Here is a 14,205-nt window from a genome sequence, read left to right on the forward strand (position 1 = left end):
ATAAATATATATAAATATATATATATATATATATATATATATATATATATATATATATATATATATATATATATATATATATATATATATATATATATATATATATATATATATATATATATATATATATATATATATATATATATATATATATATATATATATATATATATATATATATATATATGTGTGTGTCGACAGTGTACCTTAGGTCGACATTTCAGTGTCTACCTATTGTTTTCACTACCATTTTAAGAAACTTTTTTATTGTCGCAAATAGCTTTATAATGTTCTCCGTCCTCTAAAACGTTCATTTACAAGGTTTGGTTAGGGTTAGATTGAATTTAGTGTGTAAGTCAATGTAACTGTCGACCTAAGGTATGATCCATAGTTAATATATATATTTATATATATATATATATATATATATATATATACACACATATATATATATATATATATATATATATATAAATATACATATATATATATATAAATATACATATATATATATATATATATATATATATATGTATATATATATATATATGTATATATGTATATATGTATATATATATATATATATATATATATATATATATATATATATATATATATATTCTTCTCTGTGAACGTTGCAAGGAATCAATAAAAGCCTACATGCGGACATAAGATATATAGAGGTTTTTCAGACTTTGAATTTCAACAGCTATAGCAGTTTTGTACTCTTTACTTAGCCTTGAGGTGGATGTACCCAATTCAAATACAGTTCTTTAACGCTTCACAATTGGATTTTCTGTGTTGACATTGACATTTTCAGATAATGACCTCTGTTGAAATTTGACCTTTATAAGGAAAAACAGTAGGTTTAATCATTGTACCCAATAAATTGCATTCCTAAGCTACGTATGAAAAATGGACCAATTTTTACAATCAGTGCCACAAATTCAATTATTTTTAATGGGTTTGTTTTTCTTAAGAGTATACTTTAGTCATAACAATTTATTAATATCTCAAGAAAATCTCACGTTTGAAAAAGAGCACTTTTTAATTTGTGTAAACAAAAGGCGCAATTAAGCGGAACCCCAGGTTAACGTTCGCCGCTGAACTTACTATTTAAAAGTTTGGCAGTGGACGCGATTACACATTAACTGCGTTCTTTGTCCTTATACATAGGCTATTTGGTTAGGCTAAATTACCTTTAGGCTCAATATGAGTTACTAACCGTGGTATATGAACACTTTCTTTTGACTTGGACTTAACATGGCGTCGCATCGTAGTCTTACTAGTTCAAGCAAAATTCAAGACGGATCGTGTTTCCTATGAACTTACCTGATTTGAATCCGATGTCGAGAATTGCCACAATTTGAATAGTGTTGGCGCCTACCTTTCTTTCTAAAGCCTTTTAGGAAAACACAGAGAGAGGGAGAGAGAAGGAAAGCTTAGTCGGGTATGACTATTCATCAAGGATAATAAATTTGTTGCTGAGATAAAACAAAAAAATATGAGATCATAACCATATTTATAATGTTCATACTGTCAGTAAAAGTGTATATAGAGCATGACGTTAAAGTACATGTTTATACAGAAAATGTCCCAAGTAGGCTTACATCGGATGAGAAACCAGGATCCGCAGGCCCACTCTCGATTCCTCGAGATGCCATCAGCGACGTAGCCAGGAATTTGAAAGGGGGGGGGGGAGCCCTTTTTGCGATTGATATAGATTTTCAAAGTTGTAGGCACGACTATCTGAGCGGAGCGCCACCATCGGTTGGCGCGGAGCGTACAAGAAATTTTTTGGTTTTACAAACCCCCAGATGGCCGGAAACGGCCCTTCCCTAGCGTTCATTCTGGTTCCCTGGCCTCTTGCTAACTTGAGACACCTCATTCAATATCACTTTTAAACCCAAAAAACAAACGAGTTAAAATAGTACGTAATTCAAAAATACATAATGTATTAAAATTAGCAAGGTACACAAGGGCGGCGGAAGCACTTTTAATCTGGGGGGGGGGGCACCGACGTCAAAGGGCACTTTGCAGAAATTCGATTGGACTGATGCAGCCTGATATTTAGTACCCTTTATAAATCTTGATGTATTATCTTATTTGCGTATACACATCACTCCATCAACGCCCCCCCCCCCCCCCCGTCTTAGTAGTCTTACTTTTCAACTTCTGATACTTGTAGATACAAAGATAGGCCAGAAATGTCTTTGATACAACCATAGCCAGTATTTGTCTTTGATACAACTGTAGCTAGTAAATGTTTATCGAAAAGGCTGTTTTGGAACTTCGAACGCCGATCGTGACAACAACAGGCAACAAAGTGCTGCAGCTCTATACATACAAAGTCTGTTAATCAACGATAGGCTTATTTGACTGTGGAATGTTCTCAACTGAAATTTTATCTGCGTAAACGGGTTCTTAAGTATATTACAAAACTGACAAGATCGTATCCTAGTCTTTTTTTTTGGCGGGTAGAGTATTGAATGAAACGGCACGCGATATGAATGACAGCCTAGATGACAGAAGAATAGGTCACCTAATTTAGCCATAATCTTGCTACGTTCATTTCAATAGTTTTTCCTGTCGAGACTCTTAAACTCGTCCAGCAAGCTTATGGATTTGAATTATGGGTGTTTTAATAAAAAAGATAACTTGGCCAAAAAAAGTGTAGGCCCAGGCCTACAGTGCTACATACTGGCTACGCCCCTGATAGTTCTAAATTAGGATTAGATCTCTTACTGAAATATCGCTGACCTAATAAGGTGATCAAGAGTACAAGTTTTATGTAGAAAAAGGGCACATTTTTAACCTGAGGAAAAGTGGGGGGGCACTTGCCCCCTGTGCCCCCCGGTTCCGCCGCCCTTGAAGGTACATGTACAAAGTAGTCTTACTTTTCAACTTCTGATACTTGTAGATACAAAGATAGTCCAGAAATGTCTTTGATACAACTGTAGCTAGTACATGTTTAAGTTAGCCTACTAAGAGAATGCAAATTTCTCAAGTGTTTTCTCAACTGAAATATTATCTGCGTAAACGGGTTCTTAACTACATGTTAAAAAACTGACAAGATCGGATTTCGGCGGGTAGAGTGTTGAATGAAACTATCGTGCTACATACTGGCTATGCCCTGATCATATGATATCAGTATCAGCAGATTTTGTTTCCTGTTTAAATTCTTTTACATGTTCTTTTACATAATATATCAGAAAGACAAACATAGTGCTCTTTTACAAGTTTTCCAGTAGGATGATTCTTGTTTATTGTCCAATGTCTGGACTTTAATACATTTGACGAACTTAAGTGATGGACAATATAAACTTTCATATTTTGTAATACAGCCAGATATGCAGTGGCCTAAAAACAAATATCGTTATCGCAGTGTATTAGCAGTGTAATAATTATTTATAGGAAGTGCGTATCACGTACGATTGCTAGCTTAGCTTCATAACATGCTGTTCATGCAACAACTTAGAACGACTCATTGAACGAACATTGTCGACGTTGTTGTGCATACAGTTCGTGACATTCCATAGAGTGCGGTTAGGTAGGCAATATGTATTTTATTACGCAGTGGCCAACTGTAGGCTTGTAATTGGCTATAAGCTAAATTTAGCTAATTGCATCTGCCAAACTAAGTAAGTAGTTGAATCAGTAGGCGTGAATATTACTACGATTACAATCGAGTTAACGGAGCTGACGAGTATTCAAGATCAAAAGAGCACTGACAAAATACCATGCTAAAAAAACGACAGTTTAAAAAAAAAAAATCGACACTGAAAGGGGGGAGCGGTCGCTCCCCCTGCTCCCCCCTGGCTACGTCCCTGGATGCCATAAATGTTGTTTTATTGGTCTTTCTTAAATCATTATGGGGTCAAAATGTGTGTGTGTGTGGTTTTGTGGATCATAGTTATACTATACTGAGATGGTAAAGCAATGTTGCACATATTATACTTACAATAATATTGAGGCAAAATACCCGTTAATGTTCTCAAAGGAGTCTTTTAGCAAGAACAAGACTAAAATAAACGAAATGTAGCTAAACGGAAATTTAAATACTGGTACCATATACTAACAATCATTCGTTCCATTGTTGAGTATAGTACTATGAGAAAGAAAACAACATGAATCAGGAAAGAATATTTGCATTACAAACATGATCACCGAGAGAGAACGAATCCATTCGATGACGTCGTCAAAGCAGCCCTGCTCAACAGGGTGTCTGTTTACTGAAATCAATCTATCGTCATTCCTAGATAGAAATAGATAAACAGGAAATATTGTTGAGGTAAACATGATGAAAACAAAGGAGAAGGAGAAGGAGAAGGAGATGGAGAAGGAGAAGGAGATGGAGAAGGAGAAGGAGAAGGAGAAGGAGAAGGAGAAGGAGAAGGAGAAGGAGAAGGAGAAGGAGAAGGAGAAGAAAAAGAAAAGAAATCATTGTGACGAAAAAGAAATTTACCTGATGCCTGCATTGAAGACAATTCCGCCTTCCTCAATACTTTGAAAACAGATATGCTTCCCGTTTTGGACCTCTTTCTGCTCTAAGAAGGCTGATAAGTCGATGCTTATATCAGACAGTGTGGGGTGCAATATTGTCAGCAAAGATCTTCGCAGTTGCGCCATATTGTTCTATAAACGTTAGAGTTAAAAATGAAACGGCTTGTGGTGAATGGATATTAATTGATACATTACATACCAGTATACGTGTCCAGATCGTATATATTATCAGCCTGCTTTTCTCAACACAAAATCACAATAGAATATAACAGCCAGCAGGCCTTTCCGGTACCGATATGCGATTCCACTGCCAAGTATTGCTGAAAATCACAATATATTTTCTAAACAATATTCCTTAATTGACAATTATGAGTGATATTTAGTTTCTCCTATATATATGTACACACACACACACACACATATATATATATATCTATATATATATATATATGTATATATATATATATACACATATATATATATATGTGTGTGTGTATATATGTATATATATATATATATATATATATATATGTATATATATATATATATATATATATATATATATATACCTCTTGCAAGCACAACAGATCTTCTCATACTTCTCAGTGTAGCTTATAATGCTTCTGACGAGTCCTATATACCTATACATGATATATATGTATATATGTGTATGCATGGATAAAGATACACAAAGATGTAAATAACCGCGGGAATCCGTTTGCGTACACTGAGTTAGTATTTCTTTTCCCGTCCCCATAGAATTTCTTTCCCATATTGTGACTCGTGAACGTAATCTGACTGTTTTCTAGAAACAAGATTAGTTCCTTATTCAAATTTCATCGTTTGGCATTTTCTTAGAAGCGAAGAGAATAGTTTTTTGTTTTTTTAATTTGTTACTAAATTTACATTTCTATAGCAATTTTGTTCAACGTTCACCTTTAGCTACCGGCATATCCTTGACTTGCAACTTCAACTGAATTAAGCTAGCCAGTCATTTGAGGTGCATACGCACAAAGTTGACCGAGTAGTTTGCCTTTTCCTTCATTATCACGTGACATTTGGCATTGTACATTACATAGCCTAATGCACTAAAGACAGTCTTTGGTATCCCACTTGTATTTGAACTTTTCGGTTACATTGTTATTTTGATATTTGTAATGGCCGCAGTGCTGCTTTTTGGTTATTTCACCTTTGACTTTTGACCCTATGAACTTATTTTCGTACACATTTAACAACGTTTGACCTACGACCCCCTTTCGATCACACCACTTTTGGCTTCTAACATTAATTCATGCACTGTAGACATATATAGTCTGTGACCATTAAATAATTGTGGCTGTGCTCTAAGTACACAGGTATTTACTGTAAAACGCCGAAGGTCACGCGATCAATTGGTTTCAAAGGTCAAAATAAAGTCCAAATTTCGAGATTAAGTTAAAGGCGAGATTGATGAAGAGAAACTTGGAGGCAACTATACTGTCAACACAATATTGGAATGCCAGTGGAAAGAATTCAGCAAAAACAAGGCAAAATAATACGAAATATTTCGATGAACAACAGAAATTTCGTTTTTACAGGTTAATACATGTTACAGGTTGTTGAGGAATTAGTTTTGTTGTAATGTGAAGACCCAAAACGGGGCCATCTTGAAGAGTTTTCAGTAGTAAGATAAAATATAGAGCACAAATCGTATGCAATGATCATGAATTTCCTTTTTCAATAGCAAAATGTCTTCCACCTTAATTTTCCCCGTCATTTTGGGGAAAAATCCATCCGTGGGAAATTTGATCAAGTCAAATATTTACTTGTTCTTTAGGCTTGCTGTCTAGTTTGATGATGTCATTCTCTGTAAAGGGACTACTTTCCAGATTTGACAGTTTGAACTTTTTGTGTGTGGGTTTACGACATGTGAGAATGACCCAAATTGTTTTTGCTCTTAGCGTTTCTCTATGGTACGTTTAATGTAAACAAGTTGTAGGTCGTTCTATTACATGTATGGGTGCAATTGTCGTGGGTAATATTGCTTTAGCACAATTCATACGTGATATCCAAAACATTTAAGCAAATTAAACAGAGGAACACGTTTTCATTCTGTTATTGCATGAATGAAAACTACGAAGTTCAAATACTGTTGGTTCTTTGTTTTTTGCAATGGGGCATTTTTTTGTATCATTTAGTAATAAAGTACAACGATCGATCTATTCCATAAAATAAGTTTGTGGCAGTTTAGATCCAATGACAATCAATGGGGGATGTGCTGCCTTCTTGTTACACCCATATCTTTAAGAGTGTATCATTGGTAACCCTTATACCCTTATATGCGCTTTCTTTTTTTGGCATTGGAATGCTTGTTTATCAAGAAAAACAAATACCAACCAAACAACCTTTAAAAATCGATAACGATACATGCTCAGATTAGCACGTTCAGACAATGCGTTATAACGTATTTTGTAGAATTCATATAAAACTATTCCAGGAAAGTTTGAAAGAAACGAAAGCTTGCGGTCGGTCCACCGCCTTACGGTCTGTTGGATAAACTGTAAGTTTGTTTGTTCTTTTCATAGGCATAAAGGAACCGAGGGAAGGGTTCATCCTGTTTATTAAGAATGGTGTATTTTTACGGTATAATATAACTGTATGCAGGAGGCCTACGCTTAGACGTATATCATTTACTAGTGCTTTGTGAAAAACGGTGCGAAGTATTTGTTTTACGGGGGTACCTTGAAACCGTGAATGCCACGTCGTTGTAAATCGTGTAAGAACATCTCCTCTCATGTAAAAGTTTCCTATACTGTTATATGAATAACTTAGTACAATTGTTTTAGCTTTATTCTATTATGATGCGTTATGTCGACAACCCATCTCATGTTAATGTAAATGGATAAGCTTTAAGAAAATTCACCCAAGATAGAAATTGGGCACGAAAACCAAACTACTTATTAAGTGATCCGCTTCCAACCATAGTCCCCTTTGTAAAGAGACTGTGACCCTGTGATCATCGTCAGATGTGTATCACAAGCCTTTTAATAGGGGGAACAGATACTACACTTGGTCTTAGCCAAAAGGCCGAGAAGCGAATGGATACGGTATAATTGGTCAACGTGTAACATCCAAATGTTAGTCGATTTACAATATATATATATATATATATATATATATATATATATATATATGTATATATATATCAATTATTTCTCAAGTACATATAGCGGCTTTGTGTATTTGAGATTAGAGCATGCTGTCACATTAAGTTTAGAAGAAACAACAGTTTTTTTTTAACGGCAACAGACACATGTAATGATACAATGTACAATATTCATAACAACCTATATATTATACACATTAAGTGCATAAGCAAGCCTTGATATCACAAACCAGAATAAAAACGCAACATTATGGTAAAGAATTGAAAAGTATACCTGTGTATATTAGTTGACACAAAACGATAATAACTTGAGTTTCAAGTTTGCAATCACACAAAGGGGAGACGAGTGAGCAGTCCATGGCGTTACAGATCTCATCACAAAAAATTGGATATGTGACCACTGCCATCGTTATAGCTCACCAACTTTGAAGTGGATGGGCCTTCAAGTGACTAGTTGACTTTGACAGACCCCCATGATCTTTTGACATTATACTTAAAACAAACATTCTAAGCGTCAATAAACTCGCGGGCACTACAACTCATGCCCCAGGCACATACCCACCAAAAAGTCCATGATATGACGTATGGACATACAGCAAGGAATAGTTTGCGGAGGACCCCCCCCCCCCCCTTTTCCGTCCAAAATAGGCCATGCATGTCATATCCCCTTTGACCTCCGTTGATAACGTGGCCTTTTGGCGTTTTATATTAGTAATTGCACTGTATACATATACTCTGTACGTGATATCCTTTACTTGTTTTTTTGAAGTTTGGTGCCACATTGTGTATATATATATATATATATATATATATATATATATATATATATATATATATACCTGTACAATTGGAATACATTTGCTTTAGACTGCATGCCTGTTACCGGTGAATATACCGTTTCCACCCTCAACTTTAAAGGCGATATCGCTCGTAGACTTTTTTTTTAGGGCGCTGGCATTATCGAGGTTTCAGCGAGGTTTACGGGGACCCCTATTAATCACGTGACCTCGGTGGCAAATTTAGATCAGTGAATAGCACAGGCAAGCGTATTCGCAACAAGCCCGTACCCATTGCACACATAATGTTATAACACAGCATTTCAGTTTACTGTACTGTTTACCACATAGGACCTTCGTCCTCGATAGTTTGTTGTTTGTGTGCCTTTTGAGTAAAGAATACTGTACGATTTTCGTCCAAATACATTCGATTAGAGTATTGTGACAATCATGGAAAAAGGATCAGGGCAAGAAGAATCGGGCGAAATAAAACGACCTTATCCTGGAACGAGCGTAGGTTAGGTTTAAGTGGAGGAAGGCCTTTGCTGCATGGACCTGACAAAAACAGCAGTGCAAAGGAACAACAGCGACGAAGAGATGCCACGAAGATCTATCTTCTACGTTCCTATGTAAGCTGGCAAATGGAGAAAGAACTATACAGACATGTCCATGATTTGACTTCTGTGAGCGACGTATATTTCGCAGGACATTTGCTTCAGGATCACACAAAAAGGTAATGATTTGCTAAGCTAGGCTAAAACTGTATAGGGTAGTTGTCCTAGGTTACATGTATAGCCTTTCAGTTTTGCGAAGTACAGAATACTGTCAAGTTCGGACACCCCTAAGAAATACACGATTTCACAATGATAACCTACAAGCAAAAGCCAGTATCACTAAAAACTACGAAGCTACAGTTATTTCCTCTCCAAAATGACCTGTGTGCAAGTATGTACGTATATATTTGTCAATAAAATGAAGATAACGGAGTTTTGGGGTATTTTAAGGCTTAGGTGTTCGAATTTCGCAGTGTCTAGTATGCTATTGTATTTGTAACATACATGATTTGATATGCCTAGGCCATGTAACTAGTCCTATCATTCATTATTTTTCCAATGGGCCTAGCGTATGCTAACCTTATCATACTTATCCTAGCACAAAGTAGCAGTAAGTTGTATCACTGAGTCAGCATCATCACTGTTTGTGAATGCTTGTCATGAAGATACTGTATACAGTTAAAAATGAAAGTATCCTTTCTAAAGAAGACTGACTCATATTTATGCAATGGAAAGCTGGGCCTTCTCATCACCAAATAGTAAACTGTTTTTGCCTCAACAAATTGATGGAAATATATTTTCTAACCACTAGGCCTTGGTGATCTGTTCATCCCCACCCCCTCCAGGTTCTAAATTGTTATCAGCTGTCCTTGTTTGAAGAAGATATTCTTGTGAATGAGCATTTGAAAAAAAGAGAGAAGTTTGAAGCCTCATCATTGCCCAGTCATAATTAACTAGGCATATATAGAACTAAGGCCTATTGTAATAAGTATCTGAATTTAGTGTTCAAAGTAACTGCATCCCCTAATTTTGTAATATGCACCAGTGAGGAAGACCTACTGTGCTGTACACGTACAACCACATGGACCTGCAGTTTTTCCTATAAAAATAATGCATCTACATAAATACTTTAGAATCACTCCTAACTGATTCACATGTTTTCACACCGCTACATATGCAACTATACCTTAGGTTTTTCTAAGGTCAGCCACAGCCAGCATATACGCAATCAAGTTTTAATGGTTCATTTGGGCAACGGGGTGTACATGTTATCTACTGACTCAATCATGTGTACATTTCTGCGTTTGGGATTTTTGAAGGAACCCAACTGCTATGCAAGAACTAAGGTAAATTAGCCTCACAAATTGAGGGATCATATTAGTACATATAGCTACACCTATATAAACCTTTATATTGCCATGCCTGGAGGTAAGAAAGTACCAGTTTTTTGTGTAGGCCTGATGCTATAATGTTGTGATAAGTTATCATATTTTTATATATGGGTCCATCCATGCCAAATCAACAGTGGCCTCCACGCCCACCCTCTCAGAATTGCCTGAAATTGATATGGTGTCTTGCAATATGTCTCAAAGGATGAAATTGGGCAAAAAAAAATTGAAAAACTTTTTGGTTGCTAGGATACGGCCCGCCTAGCAACCAAATCCAGATTGCATTTTAAGAGCCCTAAATGATCTGATGTTTAGTGTTCAAAAATTATAATCTATTAAATTTGGTGACCGTAACTATCTCTTGTGGAGAGTAATCTAGCGTTAATGGTAGTCTGAAAACTAGCTATGCACGTAAACAGGAATTTTTCACAATGGTGGGCTTGTGTCATGGAGTAAGCTAGCATCTCAATTCTCACTCATGAAACCAACTGCTCACATAAACAGGAAGTTTACACAGTAGGTAAATAATGAGTGTACATCAAACTTTGATCAAAAGACTGGACATCTTTTAGTGATATGAAACCAATCAGTTCACTTAGACAGGAAGTTTACATAGTAAATTGTACATTGACATGTGAGCTCAGGTTGTTGAGCAAGCAGTTGGGCAACACAAAATTATCCTCACAATTTTCTTGAAAGGTACCACGGTGTTAGGATATGTTGAAGAAGAGTATGAAAGAATATATCATCCTTATCTGGGTTTAAATCATTGTGGGTTAACAATATGTTATTATTGAATTCTGCCAAAGTGTTTGTTTGTTACTTTTCTCTTTCATATTTTTTCTTGGGTAGGTATGATAAAAACATGTTTGTTTGTAATAATCATTACCAGATTCATTACGCATACAATTAAGCTTGGGGTGTACAGTAAAATTACTATTTCAGTTATATGATTTACGGACAATTTTTTTGTTTCATTGAACAGGTGTTAAATGCATCTTTCCAGAAGGATGCCGAAAGTCAAACAGAGGCATTCTCAGCAGCTGTCACCACAGAAAGATCAGTTGACACTCAGAAAGGAGAAGGTAAATTTATATGTTTATCCTTGCATGAATAACAGACTGGAAGAGCAGTGCTAATCTTATATCTGATCTGATGTGATCAGAAAAATAATACAATTTCATTCTCATTAAATTCCTAAAGAAAAGAAAAAAATGGTAGCATATTGCTCATCCACTAAAAAGGGTACATGTGTATGAGAATTTATATAAAAGTCAGTGGGCCTGATATTATGAGGATCTTCTTTAGAGGCAAACTGACTAGTAACAGGAAATTCAAGAGACACAATAGAGCCTGGTACAGAGAGGACATGGTGAACACAAAGAAAGAAGTTAATGGTGTATTGAAAAAAAGGAGTCAGGGAAAGCAGAGGTATTTAGATAAACTGTGGAGTACAAAGCGAGGATTAAGATAGGAGAGAGGGGGAATGAACTATGGCAGAATACAGAGATGGAGCAGGATTAAGTTAGCATAGGCGTAGGACCCTCATTTGATTTGTGGGGGGCTGAAACGACTTGCCCGAAAAATATATCCGAAATTTGTGTGCATGTTCAATGTTGTTGTGCATATCATATAGGCATTCATCGGTTATTACATCACATGCCAATAACATACAATCTTATTAGCCTTCCATATTGGTTAAAATTATTGGGGAATCTGTAAAACAAAAATGATCATAACAATATGAGTTTAAACATTGAAAAACACATTGCAAAATATTCTTCTTGCAGTAGGTGCCCGAAAAATTCTCAGCATATTGCCCGAATTTTCACCAAAAATTTTGGTTGGGGGGGCTGCAGCCCCCCCCCAGGCCCCAGCCCCCTGCCTCCTACGCCTATGTAAATTAGTCATGTCCTTCTTGTATATTGAGCCCATTCAGTTGAATGGTGCTAAGGCATTCCGTCCACTCTCTCTATCTCTGCTGTGGTGTACTATGTCTGAGATGGTTAGTCTACAAATTTAGTTACCTGTTGGGACATGTCTTACTTTAATGGTATGATTGGGGAACTTAAAGTGTTCCCCTACTGGAGTCTCCATTTTCATTGTATTGACCTGTGACTAGAACTGCTTATTGAGGGTGGTCTTGGTTTCACCAACATACTTGTAACTTCAATATCTTCTACTTCAATGTCCTCTAAACTCAATGACACCATTTAAATTGAAATATCAGTTTCCAGTGCTGCGAAAGTATGATAAGTTCTAAACCATATTTTTTTTTAGTCACAGCCATAGTAGCTATAGCAGGATACTTGCAATCTAGTAACAAATGCTTTATGTAATCTTTACAGATACTTCTGATCCAGTTACTTCAACACCTCTCAAGAAGCCATCTGCCATGTTCTGTCCAATGTCACCAGTAGGATTAGATATGGAGCAGCATGGGAGAGAAACTTCAGACCATACAAATACACATTGCCACATTTACATGATCCTGAACAAAAGAGATCATACATATGGCAGGGGCAAGCACTTTTCCCAGACTTTTATTGACAGGTTGTGCGACATTCACGTTGGATTAGCAGCTATTGATACATCTGCATCACCAGATTGAGATAAATTGCTTTCGTCCATTTTGTTCGATAGTAGCTATGACTGTGAATCAGAAGCTTGGCCACCCTCTAAGTCAAGGTGGGCAAGGTTGGGGAAATTCAATCAAGGAGTAACAATCAGAGAATGGCCAGCTTTGTGTTATTGTATATAGGCCTACACACACAGCGGGTATAAATATCTGTATCGGTTTATTTATACTGGTGTTCATATCCGTTGCCAGGAGGCAGGAGGGGATATGATTTGAACGTGGGGAGGGTGTGGGGGGGTGGGGAAGGCGTCCCCTTTGAAGTGTTCAAACAGTGCTACATTTTACATCTATCTTCTTGAATCACATGTATATTAAACACCCCTAAAGACACGATCAATCAGTCCTGTCTCTCACCTCCTCTCATGCACTGGTGTATTTATTTCCTGGCAACATAACAGTTAGGCATAGTAAGGGTCAGAGGTCATCACAACTTAAAGAGTTGTGTGAGTCCCTGTGGTCTCTTACATCCTTGTAGCAGTAGGGAGAAGAAGCCTAATAGATCAGAAACCATGATTATCTTCTGTTGTGTCTTATTTTCCAGCATCCTTGAAACATTATATCCTTCCCCTTTGATTTCTTGATGTCATAAGCTGTATTTATGTGTTGCAATATTTAATTCCAGTATTGAGATTGTATATTCTTCTTGTGTATTTGACAGTATCCAAGTGATCTCCATTTTCAGCTCTTGGTTTTCTTTTCTCTGTATTTCATATCATATCTATCTCTACCCCTAACCTCCATCTCCACATTTTCTTTACTTTCTTCCTCCATCCCTTCATCTGTCTTTCACTCTTTCTTTTTTGACTTCTTTCCTTCCCTCTGTTTACCCTGTATGTTTTAGTTTGCCGACTCCCCCCCCCCTTACATCTTACCCCCCTAAAAAATGTTCACAAGGTTGACAAGTCTCCCCATGCTAGTCCCAAGTTATACACCTTTGTTGTGGTGACCGTTCACTATACTTGCGGATCAAATGGAAAGCCCCACCCCCCCACCCCTTACTTCCCCAGTGTCATGAATCGGCAAATGGAAGATTATTCGGAGTTGTTCGTGATGGTTCAATGGTCTTATAGTCAGGCATAGGCCTATATGGTTCTCTTTGTCCTTCATTGTCGTCGAAGTTTGAAATGAATTAATCGTGCTAGGAACTTCCGGGCAATGTTTAATTTTCTGTGGCAAGAAAAAAAAGTTCCCCCCCCCCCTCC

General features: G+C 36.6%; 1 protein-coding gene, 1 long non-coding RNA gene and 1 pseudogene across 5 annotated transcripts in view; 1 reads left to right on the plus strand and 2 right to left on the minus strand.

Moving 5' to 3' along the window:
- Positions 1–7,943, minus strand: part of LOC139974637 (uncharacterized) — a 14,333-nt gene extending 6,390 nt beyond the window's left edge. Inside the window, exons 1-4 of one of the 4 annotated variants that reach the window (XM_071981857.1) lie at positions 7,922–7,943; positions 4,465–4,634; positions 4,155–4,254; positions 1,332–1,401 (exon numbers count right to left, since the gene is read on the minus strand). In XM_071981857.1, the coding sequence (XP_071837958.1) occupies positions 1,332–1,401; positions 4,155–4,254; positions 4,465–4,628 (334 nt within the window). In that variant the 5' untranslated portion in view covers positions 4,629–4,634; positions 7,922–7,943. The other 3 variants (XM_071981856.1, XM_071981858.1, XM_071981855.1) reach the window with 3 other exon arrangements.
- Positions 7,507–7,580, minus strand: LOC139975478 (U2 spliceosomal RNA; annotated as a pseudogene).
- A 657-nt stretch (positions 7,944–8,600) lies between the features above and the next one.
- On the plus strand, positions 8,601–13,130 carry LOC139974993 (uncharacterized). The gene is made up of 3 exons (XR_011795610.1): positions 8,601–9,156; positions 11,351–11,450; positions 12,714–13,130. It is a non-coding gene; the product is annotated as an uncharacterized lncRNA (long non-coding RNA).
- The last annotated feature ends 1,075 nt before the right edge of the window (positions 13,131–14,205 follow it).

Source organism: Apostichopus japonicus, chromosome 10 (genome assembly GCF_037975245.1).
Source record: "Apostichopus japonicus isolate 1M-3 chromosome 10, ASM3797524v1, whole genome shotgun sequence".
Classification (NCBI taxonomy): Eukaryota; Metazoa; Echinodermata; class Holothuroidea; order Aspidochirotida; family Stichopodidae; genus Apostichopus; species Apostichopus japonicus.